This window comes from Branchiostoma belcheri, unplaced genomic scaffold (assembly GCF_001625305.1).
Source record: "Branchiostoma belcheri isolate BF01 breed outbred unplaced genomic scaffold, Haploidv18h27 scaffold14, whole genome shotgun sequence".
In the NCBI taxonomy this organism is placed as follows: domain Eukaryota; kingdom Metazoa; phylum Chordata; class Leptocardii; order Amphioxiformes; family Branchiostomatidae; genus Branchiostoma; species Branchiostoma belcheri.
This window is the reverse complement of record NW_017802824.1, coordinates 3,005,350-3,023,591: the sequence shown is the minus strand read 5'-3', so window position 1 is coordinate 3,023,591 and position 18,242 is coordinate 3,005,350. Positions and strand designations below refer to the sequence as shown.

At 41.0% G+C, this 18,242-nt stretch overlaps 4 protein-coding genes across 4 annotated transcripts in view; 3 read left to right on the top strand and 1 right to left on the bottom strand.

The window, feature by feature from the left end:
• LOC109464711 overlaps nt 1-1,355 on the top strand; it is a 4,238-nt gene extending 2,883 nt beyond the window's left edge. The window contains exons 5-6 of the mRNA XM_019761772.1: nt 380-474; nt 849-1,355. Coding sequence (XP_019617331.1) covers nt 380-462 — 83 coding nt within the window. The 3' untranslated portion in view covers nt 463-474; nt 849-1,355. The remainder of the gene's footprint in view (nt 1-379; nt 475-848) is intronic.
• A 1,409-nt stretch (nt 1,356-2,764) lies between these two features.
• On the top strand, nt 2,765-6,225 carry LOC109464712. Its single transcript, XM_019761773.1, has 6 exons — nt 2,765-2,938; nt 3,215-3,250; nt 3,514-3,588; nt 4,123-4,197; nt 5,072-5,166; nt 5,722-6,225. Exons 1-5 carry the CDS (start codon nt 2,869-2,871, stop codon nt 5,152-5,154), a joined length of 339 nt encoding a protein of 112 aa, XP_019617332.1. The 5' UTR covers nt 2,765-2,868; the 3' UTR covers nt 5,155-5,166; nt 5,722-6,225.
• Nucleotides 6,226-7,143: 918 nt separating this feature from the next.
• Nucleotides 7,144-12,920, top strand: LOC109464745. The gene is made up of 4 exons (XM_019761821.1): nt 7,144-7,373; nt 8,025-8,102; nt 8,949-9,035; nt 12,546-12,920. The coding sequence occupies exons 1-4, from the start codon at nt 7,298-7,300 to the stop codon at nt 12,659-12,661; spliced, it is 357 nt and encodes a 118-aa protein (XP_019617380.1). The 5' UTR covers nt 7,144-7,297; the 3' UTR covers nt 12,662-12,920.
• Nucleotides 12,921-13,974: 1,054 nt separating this feature from the next.
• LOC109464583 lies at nt 13,975-17,410 on the bottom strand. Its single transcript, XM_019761590.1, has 2 exons — nt 17,337-17,410; nt 13,975-15,100 (listed from the first exon to the last, which is right to left on the bottom strand). Exon 2 carries the CDS (start codon nt 15,090-15,092, stop codon nt 14,088-14,090), a length of 1,005 nt encoding a protein of 334 aa, XP_019617149.1. The 5' UTR covers nt 15,093-15,100; nt 17,337-17,410; the 3' UTR covers nt 13,975-14,087.
• Between the last annotated feature and the right edge of the window lie 832 nt (nt 17,411-18,242).

Sequence of the window (18,242 nt, the reverse complement as noted above, 5' to 3'; positions counted from 1 at the left end):
GATTTGTTGGGGGCGCGAAACCTTTTCTCCTCTCCCCGGCAAACTCCCTCGGCGGCAAAATCGGCCCTCCGCGGAATAACTTGTGTCGCTCACCGAAAAAAAAACGCCGCCGCCCAAAATGCAAATGCATCTGCAAAAGCAAAGATCTGATTCTCGTACTAAGTTGGTTGCCGCTACTGATGTCTATGGACAAACTGAGAGGGTCTAGGAGCGCTATGTATATGTATCGAAACAGATTCTTTAACTGTGTATTAACAATCACACTCAACGATGATATGGACTGAAATTTCTTCTAAATCCAAAACAATTAACATGAGAGTGCTACCTTCTCCACTGTGGTTGTGGACCGATATTCAAAATGTTTCTTTTTATGTTACAGCTGCCAAGAAACTGGGCTCGGACCTGCATCTCAACAAGAAGATGGCCAAGGAGCTCATGGGCAAGATGCACGGCAAGAAGTAGAGAGAGGCATCGGTGTGTGTTGACAACATTGACAGAAATATATTCATACAAATACATCAAATAAACGTCAAAACGTATTTTTAAATAACTACTGTCAATATATTACTCTTCATAGAAAGCATTCCAATACACGACAGAGTTGTATTTCTGATTTGTTTCATTGGTTTTCTAATCATGACCAAATGTTTTCAAGCTGTTAAATTGTTTTTCTGTCCAACATAAGACTTCGCTTTTGTGCATGCAATGATGTACGCAACAGATTCACATTGCTTTGCGAGATGGAATGAAATTAATCATTAGGGGCAACACGTTGACTAGAACGGGCTAAAATGAACGACGTCTGCAACTTTGGACTAACCAGTATCTCTGTACTTCTGTTTCTACAGGTTGGACGAAAGCCGTGCTGACATAGATGCGACGACATGGCCGAAACTAACACGCTAGTTTTAATTCGTTCTAACTTTTGTGGTGGTGAACTGAGAACTTCTAGACAAAGGTTACCTCTGACTAGCAGTATATTTATAGCTAATTCTTGCTAACATTTTATTGTAAAACGAATCAATTTTAAACAATTGTAAAAGCCTTCAATATACATATCCATGCATACTGTTCATAGATCGATAAAATGGCACCGATATAAGATAATGTTTCATTTCGAATTTAGCATGAACATTCTTCGTCAAAATACGAGGGTAAATATACATACTACAAATATGAAGTCATTATGATACAAAATCAACCACTACAATAGCTCCTGATTTAGATAAACTTCACATGATGTTTAGAGAGTAGTTTGTGTCTGTTTTTTTTCTTGGGTACGTAGTTAGATCCTGATTTACAAAGTTGATCCATGGCCATGTGACAGTCAAATAAAGCTTGATTAAGTTCGACAACGTATTGTTGCCAATTCTTTTGTTTTCTTGAGCAAATATAACAAGTTAAGGGTCCTCATTTATGAAAAAAATGATACCAGTTCACATTCGGAGCAAATGAGGAACATGTATACTATGGAAAATTCCTATACATGTAGGTTCACCATTATGAAAGGTTTTCACCAGATATTGAAGTAAAGCTTGGCGAAGTAATGTTGATGGGGCGCCGATTTTACAGTAGCTCCTGACATCATCTAAATAGTATGAGCTTTCCATGACATAGTCATTACACATAAATATATTAATTAGTGCTGTACAAATTATACTAAACATAAATTCCAGATCGTACCATGCAGCAGTAGCCTGGATGCCAGACACATGGCACACTGGGCCCAAAGTAATATCCCTGTGTGCAGGCGTCTGGTATAGTGGTAGGGTAACATGGACCTTTCAGTCGCACGCTCAGTGATTAAGCGTAGGCGTCACCTATTGAGCAACAGGAAGCAATTTTACACCTCTGCTATGATTGCTATGTGTGCACCCAGCTATGGGTCTGGCATATATAAGCAGAGACCCCTATCGGGATCTCTACCGAAAGAGACTCTAATTGGGAGTTTCTGTTGACAGAACACTTTGATCGGGATTTCTACGTATACCAAAAGAACCAACTATTTTTTTTTCTGAATTTTATTTAGTTTTGTCTGTTCGTGTCGATTGTGATTTCTGTGTTGCATGCACCTATAGCTGTCTGTGATCCTCTCCAAAGATTTCTTCTCGAAAGATTCCCGCCCCAGGCTAAGCTGTGCAACCTGTCAGACCTGCATGGATTAGCGCCTAGCTCTTTTAATCTGTTCCCTCGTGACGTCTTGTGGAGAATTTGAAGCGACCTATTTACTACCTTTTGAAAGAAACTCTGGACCAATTAGTTCAACCAGTGGACACCGAAAAAAAAGGGTTGGACGTCACAATAAAATCAGAGCGACCATTTTGTCTTAGCAAGAGACATTCTGTTTAAACTACTTGTTGACGTTGTATCTCTGTGTAAGGCTGCGTACTTTAGTGACAGAAACATGAAGACTACACCTATGGCCTTACTGCTGCCTCTGGCTCTTCTGCTGATGTTTGTGCAAGAGGGGGGAGGGGGCATACGTACTTATCTACTTTGTAATCCCTAATGAAGACAGGGACAAGCATAAATTTGAGAGCATGACTTTTAGGTCGCCTTACAATAGTGTCATTTTTTGTGTCCCTAAATTGACGGCGCTGTGAATATCGCTGGATAGTGGATGTTTGGATGTTTGGTCTGACGTATGGTCTTGGATGTATGGTTTTCATTGACGTGTAGGCTATGGACACTCCAATTACTTATTACGTATGAAAAAACAAAAGACCGCATGCGCAGAACCGAAATCACAAAGAAAAAGTCAGACAAGTTGTCACGGTGATCACAAGACCACCGAACTCTCTCAGGAACACACACGTACGTCCTGATTCGATCCTTGGTGTGAAGTACTTGTTGAATCAAACGGGAATCATGAAGACTACAGCCGTGCTGGTGTGCCTGGCTCTTCTGGTGGCCATAGTGCACTCCGCTGCCGTGGACGGTAAGTATTTATACCACATAGACGACAACTTGGTCTCATGTGCTATATTCTAAAACTAAAGAATTGAACTCATCTGCCACACCGCGACTACTGAAGTAAGGGTCTTCATCGAGATCGATTGCGAATAGCATGTTCCAATTTTGAAACCAATAACTTTTTGGCTAAGGAAATTCTTGGCCACAAAGTCCGCACGGACTAGGTATATAAGTTGACAACTTTAAAAGCGATTCTAAAAAGATGGTTGATTTAAAATATCTACTTATTCCTTCCTTACAGCTGAAGCTGCAGCAAGCAAATCGAGAAACAAGCGTGGTAAGTAGACACCATAAATTACAATTCTTGCCTATTGATATAATCATGGTAGCCCTCCCTTTTTCAACTGTCTTGTTGTTTGAAGAGTTAACCCAAAAAATGTCACATTCCTTGTATAACTCACGGCGCTTGTTTAGTCAAAGTAGCACAGATTCTTTTTAACATGCTCGCTCGATCCGAGGCATGTTGATTGATACCTGTTGATTATGATAATACGGCCGAGATCAGCACTAAAAGCGAATTCCAAACAATCTTTTTTTCAGCGGCCGCGGGGAAGGCTTTGACTGAGTTGGAAGGCACCTTGAAGAAAGTTCGCGGAGACCATAACCTGGTCCACGGTAAGTAAACAGAGGTGTCATTGTTTAACAGTGTGATGTTCAAGCGCGACTAGTCCAGCGCGCCAGGACCTTTTAGCCTCGCGGTTAGTGCGTTGGGTTCGTGAGCTGTTGGCGACCTGCCGGGTTCGAATCCCGGGAGCCAGGAGAGAGGAGACTGTACTACTTGTCCCTTTATGTTTCAATGAGAACGAATCTAAAAAGAAAATTGGACGTAGGGGTTCAAGCTGTTCCAAAGGATCCGGGCCTTTTAGTCCTGCGTTTGGTTTCGTGAGCTAGTGGCTCGGGTTCGAATCCCGGGAGCCAGAAGACTGCAGTACTACATGTATAGTTTGTTCCAGTTGTGTCGACGATCTGGATTCGTAGAGGCTTAATTTGCTCAATTGTTCAGCTGACCCAACCTCTATAATCCCTTCATGTCTTCATTCTCACGTTAGCAGAAAATTAATCAATTAGATGTGGTCAAAGTAGATACGAAAGCAGGTTTTAGAAATGCCATATCGTGACGCATATTCCTTTTTATTTCCCATACCACAGATTCTCATGTTCGTAAAGAGCTGGGGATGGCCAAGAGGGCAGTCGGGAAGATGAACCATGGGCAGAAGAGGGGAGGTACGTATTACGCCATCATCTGTGTACACACTGCGGTATAATTACTCGGAGGCCGAATGTGTGTTTCGTGTCTTAATTTGCCCCTTTCACATTCCTGTGTAGTGGTTCAACTGGTTCTGTAGCTGTATTTTCTCAATTGTTAGTCTAACTCCTTGGGAACACTGATCGAGTGAAAAGTCTAGAGATTACATATAATCATAGACTACAAGCGCCAGAAATTTTTAGTCAAGCAACTGGATAGATTTTGAAATCCAGTTGCTTGAGTTACAATAATCTTGTGTATCTCATTACTAGTAACGTTACATGTATGTATAACATTCATGGACGCATAGACTAAAAAAGGCCCCTTGATACTAGTACATGTATAAGTACAATCGCCAAAAAAATAGTTTCTCGGCACAGGATTTGTTGTTAGTTCTTGAACCAGATTAATTTGTTAGTTCTTGAACCGGATTAACTATTTAAGACATTTGGAAATAACTTCGTACGGAGACAAACATGATCATGTAGGTTTGTCCGGACGGGCGTCATTTGGACACTCTACAGACCAATCGTCAATAGGCCTAGCTCAAAGCCCCACCCACTCACCCTACCCCATCAAAAATGTAGAAACGGATCCGGAAAGCAAATGCATCTGCAAAAGCAAAGATTTGATTCTCTTACTAATTTCGTTGCACTACTGATGTCTATGGACGAGCTGAGTGGGCCTAGGAGCATCATTTGTTTTGAAACAGATTCTTTAACTGTGTATTTACAACTTCACTTAATGGATATGGACTAATGATACATCTTAATCTAAAACAATCAATATGAGAGTGCTACCTTCTTCACTGTGAATGTGGTCTGATACCCAAACCATTTCTATATGTTACAGCGGCCAAGAAACTGGGCTCGGACCTGCATCTCAACAAGAACATGGCCAAGAAGCTCATGGGCAAGATGCACCACAAGAAGTAGAGAGAGGCATCGGTGTGTGTTGACAACATTGACAGAAATATATTCATACAAATACATCAAATAAACATCAAAAGTATTGCTAGATAATTGCTGTCACTATTTAGTACTCTTCATAGAAAGCATGCCAATACACGACAGTGTGTTATTTCTGATTTGTTTTGTTGGTTTTCTAATCATGACCAAATGTTTTAAAGCTGTTAAATTGTTTTTCGGTCCAAAATAAAACTTCGCTTTTGTGCATGCAATGATGTACGCACCAGATTCACATGGCTTTGCGTGATTGAATATAATTAAATAGTCTTGTCAAGTCAAAGTTTATTGACGATTGTAACAGGTATAATGTATGGCAGATCATAATAAGATTACTAGCTGGTATATGAGTCTATCAAGATTCTATGTATAAGTTCAACGGGTGTCATGTCTGGCAAAATGTTGAGTAGAACTATCTAAGAGCTAGTACACCTCTACACGTATGTTCTAAAGGCATCACTTTGAATAGAACGGGCTAAAATGAACGACGTCTGCAACTTTGGACTAACCAGTGTCTCTGTACGTCTGTTTCCACAGGTTGGACGAAAGCCGCGCTGACATAGATGCGACGACATGGCCGAAACTAACACGCTAGCTTTATTTCGTTCTAACATTTGTGGTGGTGAACTAGACACAGACTATCTCTGACTAGCAACATATTTATAGGTAATTCTTGCTAACATTTTATTGGAAAACAAACAACTCGGATCAATTTTTAAACAATTGTAAACGCCTTCAATATACATATCCATACATACTGTTCACAGATCGATAAAATGGCACCGATATAAGATAATGTTTCATTTCGAATTTAGCATGAACATGTTTCGTCAAAATACGAGGGTGAAATATACATACTACAAATATGAAGCCATTATGATACCAAATCAACCACTACAATAGCTCCTGGTTTAGATCAACTTCACATGATGTTTAGAGAGTAGTTTGTGTCTGTTTTTTTTTCTTGGGTACGTAGTTGGATCCTAATTTACAAAGTTGATCCATGGCCATGTGACAGTCAAATAAAGCTTCATAAAGTTCGACATCGTATTGTTGCCACTTCTTTTGTTTTCTTGAGCAAACATAACAAGTTAATGGTCCTCAGTTATGACACAAAAATGATACCAGTTCACATTCGGAGCAAATGAGGAACATGTATATTATAGAAAATTCCTATATTAGTGTACGGATAGGTTCACCATTATGAAAGGTAGTCTCCAGATATTGAAGTAAAGTTTGGCGAAGTAATGTTGATGGGGCGCCGATTTTACAGTAGCTCCTGACATCATCTAAATAGTATGTGCTTTTCATGGCATAGTCATTACACATAAATATATTAGTTAATGCTGTACAAATTATACTAAACATAAATTCCAGATCGTACCATGCAGCAGTAGCCTGAATGCCAGACCCATGCATACTGGGCCCAAAGTAATATCCCAGTGTGCAGGGGTCTGGTAGGGTAACATAGACCTTTCAGTCGCACGCTCAGGGATTAAACGTAGGCCCCACCTATTGAGCAACAGGAAGCAATTTTACACCTCTTCTATGATTGCTATGTGTGCACCCAGCTATGGGTCTGGCATTTATCAGCAGAGACTCCTGTCGAGATCTCTACCGAAAGAGACTCCAATTGGGAGTTTCTGTTGACAGTACACTTTGATCGGGATTTCTACGTATACCAAACGAACCAACAAAATTAAAAATTGCTATAATTTTTTTTCTTAAGTTTATTAGTTTTGCTGTTCGTGTCGATTGTGATTCTGTGTTGCATGCACCTATAGCTGTGTGTGCTCCGGGATCCTCTCCAAAGCTTTCTTCTCGAAAGATTCCGGCCCCAGGCTAAGCTGTGCAACCTGTCAGACCTGCATGGATCAGCGCCTAGCCCTTTTATTAAATCTGTTCCCTCGTGACGTCTTGTCGGGAATTATTTACCCTTTGAAAGAAACTCTGGACCAATTAGCTCCACCACAGGACACCACACAAACAAAAGGGTTGGACGTCACAATAACATCAGAGCGACCATTTTGTCTTAGCGAGAGACATTCTATCCTTCAAACTACTTGTTGACGTTGTATCTCGGTGTAAGACCGCGTACTTTAGTGACTGAAACATGAAGACTACACCTATGGCCCTACTGCTGCTCCTGGCTCTTCTGTTGGTGTTTGTGGAAGCAGGGGAGGGCATACGTACGTATCTACTTTGTAATCCCTAATGAAGACAGGGACAACACCATAAATTTGACGGCACGACGTTTAGGTCGCGTCACTGTCACTTTTTGGTGTCCCTAAATTTGTGGCGGTGTGAATATCGGTGCATGGTCTGAGTGTATATTCCGTAGAAAGAAGAAGAAAAGCAGGTGGCACAGTTTTAGATTCGCTCGAATGCTTTGGAACAATACATGGCTCAATAGGTCATTGCCCCCAGTACTACTATTTACTAGTATTTAACTTAGTGTGTATCGAAATTTGTCGCTAAATTGGTACCGGTGTGAATATCGGGGATAGTGGACGTTTGGATATATGGTCTGAGTGTATATTCCCTAGTTAAAAAAGGCAGATACACATGTCCCATGAGAATTTGTCACTCCTTACTGTCACCCCCTATTACAACATCAGGAAGAGTTGTCTATCGTGTGCTATCTTATTACTGCCATTTTGGAATGTGTGTATTACATTGAAATATACTAAATACGCAATTCTCGACCAGGGGACAACATTCCGTGTCATTTAGGTTAGAATACGAGAAAAATATATCGTAAAACTGCAAACCATTTCTGCAATATCACAATATCATAGAAGGAATTTTGAAACATAACTGGTTGCTTCGACTCCTTGCAGAAACTGACTTGTTAAAATCATGGAAAGACTTGGAAATGCTGAAAAATATTGCAAGTGGCGACAAGACACTGTACGCTGGTAAGTTGGACAATAAATGCACATCTGATTTTATGCATATGTGTCATAGCTTACATAGCCTCCGGTTTTTGTGATGAGTCTATGTTGTCCAATAATTGATCTAGCAGCATCGATTACATTCCTCAAATGTTTGGTAAAATTATGGTTCATTCTTCAGCATCTTCCCAGAAGTAGAAGTTCTGTTCTATCATTATTTAGCCCCTGTCACACTTACCCAAATATACCGTCCCGAACACTGCCGAACTCCTCCAAAACAGGGTTGGGAATAGGTCGTGAGGAGGATCGGGTGGGGTTGGCTGACAGTTTTCGGCAAGGTTGGCTTCTGCTCGGCTGCGCCAGTCGAACGTTTCAAAGTATTCAAAACATTCGGATGTGGACTGGAAGATAGGCAATGGTTGACTGGTGTTCGGGTGTAGGTAGTGTAAGCATTGGGTAGTGTTTGGGGGTCAAATTTTACTCTAATTTAACTCGAATTCGACTAGATTCATATAGAAAGGTAGGCGTTGTCTATATCCCGAAATGCAGCCAAATGAACCCTGCTCGATTGGTGGACGGGGGAAGGTTCTAATTGTGTGACAGGGGTTTAATGATATAAACATTAGGTCTTTCAATATATTCTTCAAATGGATTTTGAATCGTACTGTGTGTTTATAGATCAACATGGCGGGACCTGTGCATGTCTGCAGCCGCCATGCACCAGCTCCTGATGCCTGAGGACGATTGATTGATTGTGTGTGTACATGTAGGTTGAACGTGATTGATTGATTGATTGATTGATTGATTGATTGATTGATTGATTGATTGATTGATTGATTGATTGATTGATTGATTGATTGTATCCCACAGATGCTGGCTTTCAAAAAGAAGCGGGAGAAACTTTAGACAGAATCAGACGTGCGGTAAAAGACATGACACCTGCCGAGCGACAAAACAGTGAGTCCCGCGCCATCTTCAGTCATTATTCACAATTAGGCAACACCGACTCAACTTTATGGATGGCATCCTCGCGCTCATTGATTTTCGCCTGTTCTCAAAAAAAAATCCTTCGAGTCCTCCGAGGCTCTGGCCTGGCTCTAGGCCTGGATAGTCCATGGTAGCTAGCGACAATACGGAGCCGGTGTTAACTCTGGAGGATGGCACCCAGGCTACCGTGGCTCCACGACTCATACGTACAGCGCCGATTCATAAAATCCGCAAAAAGGCACCATGTGCCGGCTTGTCGTATACATCGATGCCTGTGGCTATTGACAGGATCGTCCTGTCAATAGCAGAAAATATTGCACTGCTGACAGGATCGTCCTGTCAATAGCAGAAAATATTGCACTGCTGACAGGATCGTCCTGTCAATAGCAGAAAATACTGCACTGCTGACAGGATCGTCCTGTCAATAGCAGAAAATATTGCACTGCTGACAGGATCGTCCTGTCAATAGCAGAAAATATTGCACTGCTGACAGGATCGATAAAATTTTGGTATTTTTATTTCATACTGGAAATTTTGGGGTGGGCGCTGGTTCGTGTAGGTCTTATGTAGGTGTTATTATGTATGCTATTAGGCCATTTTTTACGATCCTGCGCTGCGGCCCCTGCAGATCGTCGTGCATACATTGATCCCCCGCTCGGTAGCGCGCGCCTGGCCTCCCGTAAGCAATGCGGCGGCAGTGCGTGCCTGTCGCCCCGACTAGCCTCTACCAGGCACCGCGGATCGCTGGAAAAATAGTAGAAATTGGCCGATATATACCAAGGGTATATATACCAAGGTCGCCAATTGGAGCTTCTCTGGCCGGCTAACTCCCTTGGTATATATTCCCTTTATTTCGGCCAATTTCTATTATTTTTCCAGCGATCCACGGTGCCTGGTAGAGGCTAGTCGGGGCGACAGTAAGCGCTAGCCATTACAGCCCAGGCCTGTTACAGCCGGCGCCGCGGGAATGACACAGCGGTCCACCGGCGGGTACCCGTCGGGCTAGCCTGGGTGCCACCAGGCCTGGGTGCCACCCCGCGCGCGAGTGTCTATCTCCTAACTACCTAAGTAAAAGTCATGGGAAGCCATAATATAACTCCCGGCAGACCTACTTGGCACACTGGGTCTAATTATCTCCTCGCGCATGAGGCGTTAGAGGGCTTCGCGTGGACGAAGGGGTTTGGGTGGATAATGGTAGCGGACAAATACGGTTTCTCCCGAAATCTATCGCCAAATAAACGCCGGACTCTGGGGCACCCAGGGTTAACCGTCAGGCGTGCTAACAGCAACACAACAACCCGCCCCCCCAGTAACACTAACAAGCGTGCCAGGCCCTGCAGCGTGCCTTTGCCGGTACTGTGGCAGTGTGGGGCCCAGTGGGGCCGGTAAAATTCGGTGGCCAGCTGGATACGCGCGCCAGGGGGCTGTTGTTGTTAGCAGGCCGGCTAGCTGAAATGCCACACCAGCGGTATTTTCCTGGATTTGTTCCATTTGATTTCAAAGTTGTTGAAAGAATAAATAATGGATAGAGATCAACTTCTTTTTGTCTTTTTTATTGTCTTCATCTTATGTAACTGCCTTCGTATTTCAGACAGCTTATGCATGAAATTCGCTTGTATTTATATTTTGAACATGTCTAGTTTTGACATATATCTGCTGGAGTACTCTGTATTGATAACTCAGTTAACGTGATGATAGCCGCCATCGTGAAACGCCTAATCTGCAGTACAGTAGCATATGCCTTCTGACTGGTTAAAAAAATGAAAACAAAGAAGAAATCATGTCAATAGAGCCCAAAATGGAAGATTTAAAAATCCTGTCAATAGTGCCAAAAATGGCACTGCTGACAGGACGATCCTGTCAACAGTGTCAAAAATGGCACTGCTGACAGGACGATCCTGTCAGCAATGCAGTATTTCCTGTTATTGACAGGATCGTCCTGTCAGCAGTGCAATATTTTCTGCTATTGGCAGGATCGTCCTGTCAGCAGTGCAGTATTTTCTGCTATTGACAGGACGATCCTGTCAGCAGTGCAGTATTTCCTGCTGTTGACAGGACGATCCTGTCAATAGCCTCAGGCTACATCGATATATGTACTGCCGCAAATTTAATATACCAGCTTTGTTACATTCCTGTGGTTTAGTAGCATTTTTTATTTTTGGCCGGGTTTTTTTTATTCGCCCGCGCGCGCTAGTTTGGGGGTCTTCCATAATATTAAGTCGGTGTGGCCTTATGCATTATTACATGATACATCCAAAAACAGTTTAGTTGCTCAATTTGTCCCACTACGTGTGGTCTAGTTGACATTTTCTCTTCTCTCTTTTTGATAGCTTACGTAAAATTTGACAGCTTATGACAAATGTTTTCGGTGATATGATGACAAATATAGCCTTTGTGACGGGTTTTAGATAAAGCAAGGTATAACGTCTTTGGATATAGCTCAGGTGTCGCCCCCAGCTAAAGCAGAATTCTTCTATGTAATTAGCTAGACAATAGGGCATACGGGTCTGTGAACAGGAAAATTTGATCCTGTCAAACAGGATGACTCAATTTTAGATCCGCTCGAATGCTTTGAAAAAATACATGGCTCAATAGGTCATTGCCCCCAGTGGTACTACTTACTAGTATTTAACTTACTAGTAGTTTGTATCGAAATTTGTGATTGTAACAACGCATTCCAGTAGAATATGGTTGCTACTAGTATTCTTTTCTTGTTAAACAGCATACAAAGTACGGTACACAGCGGTGGACAACTGTAGCACATAATTTGCTAGCCTCGCCACTGCCAAAGAAGAATACAATCAATCATCATAAAATATACGAGATGATTTTATTTATGTATATGCTTTACTTTCAACTGCTTATTATTGCCTCTATGTTAAAAGTAATGTATGTACTTGTTGGTGTGCACGCTATCAACATACTCACTGCCTAATGCACACCTCGTATTGCTGTGTCACAATTTTGAGTAAATAAAAATACAATCAATAACAAATAACAAAACAGCAAATATGTGTTCCAAAATACAAGGTTAGGTCACACTGACTTAATTTTATGGACGACATCCGCGCGCGCATTGATTTTCCCTAAAAAAACATTACGTCCTCCGAGGCTCTGACCTGCCTCTATGCCTGGTTAGTTCATGGTTGCTAGCGTCAATACGGGGCCGGTGGTAACTTTGGAGGACGGTACCCAGGCTGCCTAAGCTCCACGACTCAAGAGTACATGCGTACAGTGCCGATTCGTAAAATCCGCAAAAAGCCAGCATGTATCGGCTTGACGTATACGTCACTATGTACTGCCGGTTTAGTAGCAGTTTTATTTTTGGCCGGAATTATTCTTATTCGCCCGCGCGCACTAGTTTGGGGGTCTTCAGAGGATGTCATCCATAAAATTAAGTCGGTGAGGCTTTAACATGTAAAAATGGATCATTGTGTGAAGACTATTGGTATTAAAAACTTGTTTTTCTTTTTTTTTCAGTGCGCCTTAGCGTAGCCAAGCACATCGGACCACAAGGAGCTCAGAATATCTTAAACTTCTCTAAGATGCTGAAGCGATTGAAATCAGATTTTCTAACACAAATGTCATCGCTTTGATATATTCAAAGTTTCTTCTGGCGTCCCACTTTTGAGCAACTGTATTTTGCTAGTTCAGATATAGGAAAGTCGGTACATTGGGTTGCAGTGCATGTGGCGTGGCAGCTTCAGTGAACAGTAAATAAATATTTGAAATTTTTCTAAATACGTAAAGAGTTATTAAAGAATATTGTAACTTAAAGACTATATTTGTATGTATTCCTGTCCTGGTGTTCCCATGGTATTGGCATGTTTAATCCTGCAATCTGATTGGTTAATATTGGAAAATATGAACAAAATCAAAAGTCTTATTAAAATAAACGAATGAATGTTTTTTTTTACCACTGACAGTACTATGGCAGACATCACATATCAAAGCTGAATCTGTGCAGAGATTACAAAAATAACGTACATACTATGACAAAATATCAAATATAAACTATTAGTAAACATGTACAGTTAAGCAATAATGGTCGTTACCAATTGAGTAAGATTTTCTTCAATGCATGTGGAACTATACAACATGTCAACATACAAGATATCATTCTATCATTATGAAGGACCTTTTATTTTATCATTATCATAAAATTAAGTACTATGCACGTGCACTTATATTAATTTAGTTCATTACTCGTGCTGGTGTCAGGTCAGGGCGCACCTCTTAAATTATGTTATTTTTGTAACTTATGTAATACTATGAAAATGTACAAGCTGTTCTTCAAGTGTATTTTTGTTATAAATAAAACTTAGTACTAAGTTGGTTCCTTTGTCTTCGTATTGTGTCTGTATAGGTAGGATTTGGCTAAATATAGTCAGAATGTAGCCTGACTAAATCTGCGCTCCTAGCGGCCGGCCCGGAATTACACCAGCCGCCCCCCAGAGGGGGTGTAACTCCGGGCCGGCCGCTAGGAGCGCAGATTTAGTCAGGCTAGTCAGAATGCTCCCAGACTGTAGCCAACCTTCAAGTTTGTTGGTTGGTGATCGGGAAAGGTTCTGAATGCGTTACAGGGGCTATACTAAGTCAGAGCAAGGACATTATACACACACAGTAATTATGTATAAGGTGCGTAACGTTGGCTTTTATTTGCTGTAGTTTACATTAGACAGCAGTGCGTTATTGCATTACATACAGCTTGTGAAATAACACGGTGCATACATCGGCGAAGTGGCCATATATATAGTACACATGTCTACTGACGTTCCTATACATTTCGCTAGATGTCGTTGCATACACTTCAGCCAATTACGCCGATTAATGTTCGACATTCATACAATGACAAGAAAACATTTATTCAATCGGCGGGATAGATAGATAAGGGTAAGGACGGATATTGTTTTAAGATCAGAGGTTTGTATAACATTAAAAATGTGAATTTTTCTGTATATTAATAGTTGTGTCTGGGAAACGTTCGTCGCCCCCAGCTAATTCAAAATTCCTACACTAATACTACTGCAATTCGTCATCATAGTCATCATCTGAACTATCAGACACATCTGCCCAATGCACTCCTGAAGGCGGTAGATCTTTCGTGAGAAAAGCCTGCACTTTCTGTTTAATAGCCTCTTGCACATTCCACCATTTTCTACTCCTTAACAATTTTGTGCTGATCTCCTCTCGCACCGGCCAAGTTCTCTTGACAGCCGACTGCTGTGACATCTGCACGGTTTTCAGAACTTGGAATGACCGACAGCGTCTTGTATTCTGTTGCATGTTCTTCGTAAGACAGCGAGACATCGTCAGGGCGTGGTGTCCAGTTCTAACTGACGGCATGGTGTTACTTCTTTGCCGTTGTCTGGGACTGTTCTCGCCGTCCAACCTCCTACTCAGTAGTGGAACACAAGTTCTGGCCCTCTGACGAGAGACTTCCGTGCTTTCTAGATCTCTGCTATGTGTAGCGTCATCGAGGCTTGTCTGAGCACGGCCCAGTCCGCTATTTTTCAAGCCTCTGCATCTCTGCCTCTCAAATAATGCACCTGAGTTCTGTTTCTCCGCCATCCATCCGCCCAAAGCATGATGGGAATGTCCGCCATTATTTTTGTGTGACTTCATATCGTTGGCAATTATACTAGATGTGCTGTGGTGTTGTGATAGATCTTCTGTGAAATTACAACTAGATTTACGCCATGCAGTATTCAGTCTCTTGGTCTGTTGTGACTCACTGGAATTTTTACCTTCGTGGGAAGGTACACTTTCATCATCAACATGGCGCGAAGGTCCACTCGGGACGCCCCTAGACAAGCTGAGTGGAGGAGGCATTTGCCTCAATAGCTGTCGAACTTTGTTCGTTTCATAGGTCAAGGCGTTGAAGCGGATTTGCTGCTCTCGTCTCAGATGATCCAGTCTGGTCTTGAGCAGTCTTTCTTCTATGTGGTTCTTGATGCCCGCCCGAGAGTCGAAGTCAAACGACTCGTCCCTCTGCATGCCACGTGACCCTGGTTTCCTTGGCAACATGGTTACGCCTAATGCCAACAAGACACAAAGATACACGTTAGTTCGCTTCGGAATGCAATGCAACCAAAACAATCATACAGACTATATCGATATGAGTTTTTAGGACATGTGGCACCGTATCCGGAGCTGAAGCCGCCTCAGTACTACTGGAATTCCAGTGCTGAATACCACTTTAGCTCTGGTCTTCCAGTGCTGAGAAAGGAGGGCGTTACTTTAATTGTATATCTGCCGGTATCAGTAGTCTGAGTTTCTTGCTTGAATACATATACCGCTACACAAGAAAACTTTAACTGAAGCAACTGGATAGAAACTACCAATTAACATGTTAAGCATCGATAATCCATACAGTGTGAAAATAGAGAAATGCATTAAGGAATTTTGCTGCTGACATGTATTCTGGGCACGTAGTTTGCCGCACACATATAATAGTACATATATTTGTTTTGTTCGATCTTAGATGTAGTAGACCATACGAAAGTCCCTGTACTTTTGTCGAGTCAAATAAAGACTTCATACAACCGCTGCCTTGCAAACACAAGTTTATCATACTCAGGGAACTTCATATTATATTTAACACATATAAATGATAACTACCATTTGTTCAGAAGTGTCAATAGTAATAACAGCCCCACCCTGATTACTCTTGCAACAGACAATTCAATCGTTTTCCAATCGAGAAAATGGACTTTTGTAATCGCTTAACCACCTGTCTGAGGTGATAATTACACATTGATTGATATGCAATTCACCGATTATACACATAGAATCATTTTACATTCAGTAAAAGGTTTTCCTTAGAAATGAGTAATTAGAATCCAGGTCAATGATAAGACAAGCCTTAAAGGTCATATAATTATTATACAATTATAGTTCATGTATGTCATCTAAAATCATCAGTAGGATTCATGAAAATTAGTTTACATCATGTTGTAATCAGACATCATTATGCTTGCCTAGCAAAGCGACTTCACTGTGAAAGCACCACTAGAGTTGGCTAATGGCTAGTTTTCTCAACTGACATTTTTTTGTGTACGTTGATCAGCTAGTACGTTTAGAATTCTGTATTTCAAGATTTACCTATACATTGTTTAATCTCCCTGGTTTTACAGAATATTAAACAATGCGTTGTTTTCTCACAGTTGAAAAGCTAGGGAACACTTTTCTCTGATAATTGCTCATGTTTTAAGCAAGGTGATTATTTACTAGTCGTGGACGTGTGGCTAGCTAGATTTGCAAACTTACCCTCAAATTTTGTTGAATTACCTTAAAAGGCCGACTAGAGAGATGTACATCCACTGCAGTTTATCCATACCAACATCGTACCCTGCAAATGTCCGCTTACATGCATATCAGGTTTACAAGAAACACATTCTGACGTATGGAACAATGAATGCGATATATTTTTCCACTATCCTGGGACAGTTTGCTTTGACGTTACATTATCTTAGCAACACAGATAAGTCCATATTTCTACATGTAATGGCTTTAGACAAACCTTCGATTATAAATTATATCTACATCGTTACTAAGAATCGAGAAGAAGCCAAATTATCGTAATTATTACACTATATGTCCATAGTACATAGAATTAGCGCTAGCTTGTACATTGTATATATTCATTGCAAACTGTGACGTCTGTCCTGTACTGAACCCAGTGGGTATTTGCGTACAATAAAGATCTTCATTCATTCATTATCAATAGGTTCAAACACCACATGTTTGTTCTATTTTTTATCTGTTGTCATTTCTGATGCAAACCATTCGCGAACCATTAAAGATTTCCGTCATTTTGACCGTGATGCACAAGCGCCTAGCATAAATTGACCGTCGAGTCATGGAAGTCATTGTTTGCTGACGCTGACTTAAACCATAATATGTTAAGCTCTGTAACAGACACTGTGGTCGATGGAATACGGCCAAATAGATCTACTTGCTGCATGCTAATACTGAATCTATCGTCATAAGCCAAATCATTTGTTGGATGTAGCCCTAAAATTCGCCGCATATAAATGATGGAATAAAGAAGACGGGTGGGGGAAGGGGGGAAAGAATGCCCGTTTTGTTGGGTCACAGAATGACTTTCTGATTCTTTTTTCTTTAGGTGAATAGTAGTTTCTTTAGGTGAATAGTAGCTTCTTTAGGTGAATAGTAGTTCACCTTTACACACTCTTTCCCCTTTTCTACATCGTAATTACATATAATATCTGATTCTAAGATATATACAGAATAACGTTTGAAACATACCTTAGACAGCGATAACCTACAGCAGTTACGACGAGGACATACCCGGCTCTTCACATCTTGTGGACTGATTCTATCACTGCTGGTAAGGAAAGAAAGAAAAGAGCTTAATTCTCTGATCACCTGGTAAATTCGATTATCCACCCACAAACAGGTCATGCAGCTTTGACTGATAAGGCCACAGTAATTAATATTTATGGATGACATCAATGCGCGCATTATTTTTCGCCTAATTTCGGGGAAAAAAAGAAATTTTGTTGCCCTCTGACAGTGGTCAACATGCCGAAAATGGGGAAAATGGCATGCCTTGCCATGCCGAAACGTGGATGAAGAGAGAAGACAAAACGACGCTCTGATTTATTGTTTTGACTTTTACTTTAATGCAGTGATGTATTTCATTTCTTTTATATGTCCCCACTGTATCAAAAGCATGTGTACAATGATTATTGGAAAAATTTTATTTTTAAAAGTTGTATCAGTGACAAATGGATGTTGTAATAGTTGGTAGTAAACTTAGTACGATATAGGTAGCATTCTTGTTTAACAAAGATTATTATATATCAAAATTTGAAAATGTAGGAACCTTGTTTTTTTTGGCCCGCCTTGTTTTGTTTTTGCCCTATCGCATTAGATTTGGAGTCTGCCGAGGATGTCATCCATAAAATTTACTTGCTGTAGCCTAAATGACTAACAGGTCCAGTACAGGATGACAATCTGATAAGCGGGGATGAGTATAGATTGTTTGATAAACCAGCAGAATGACTGGATAGCTGGTTTGCAAAACAGTAATGAAAGGAAGACATGTCGGCATCCCTCTGGAACAAATATTGTAATTTAAACAGAGGACGGATTCCATTTTATAGTAGAATGTGTATAGCAAAGACAGAAATAAACTATATACTATGTACT

Bases quoted from the DNA above. Each gene is read 5' to 3' on its own strand.
- LOC109464712 (XM_019761773.1), top strand. From the start codon at position 2,869: ATGAAGACTACAGCCGTGCTGGTGTGCCTGGCTCTTCTGGTGGCCATA. The intron at 2,939-3,214 runs GTAAGTATTTAT...CCTTCCTTACAG, and splicing joins GCACTCCGCTGCCGTGGACG to CTGAAGCTGCAGCAAGCAAA. The intron at 3,589-4,122 runs GTAAGTAAACAG...CCCATACCACAG, and splicing joins AGACCATAACCTGGTCCACG to ATTCTCATGTTCGTAAAGAG.
- LOC109464745 (XM_019761821.1), top strand. From the start codon at position 7,298: ATGAAGACTACACCTATGGCCCTACTGCTGCTCCTGGCTCTTCTGTTG. The intron at 7,374-8,024 runs GTACGTATCTAC...GACTCCTTGCAG, and splicing joins GGAAGCAGGGGAGGGCATAC to AAACTGACTTGTTAAAATCA. The intron at 9,036-12,545 runs GTGAGTCCCGCG...TTTTTTTTTCAG, and splicing joins ACCTGCCGAGCGACAAAACA to TGCGCCTTAGCGTAGCCAAG.
- LOC109464583 (XM_019761590.1), bottom strand. From the start codon at position 15,092: ATGTTGCCAAGGAAACCAGGGTCACGTGGCATGCAGAGGGACGAGTCG.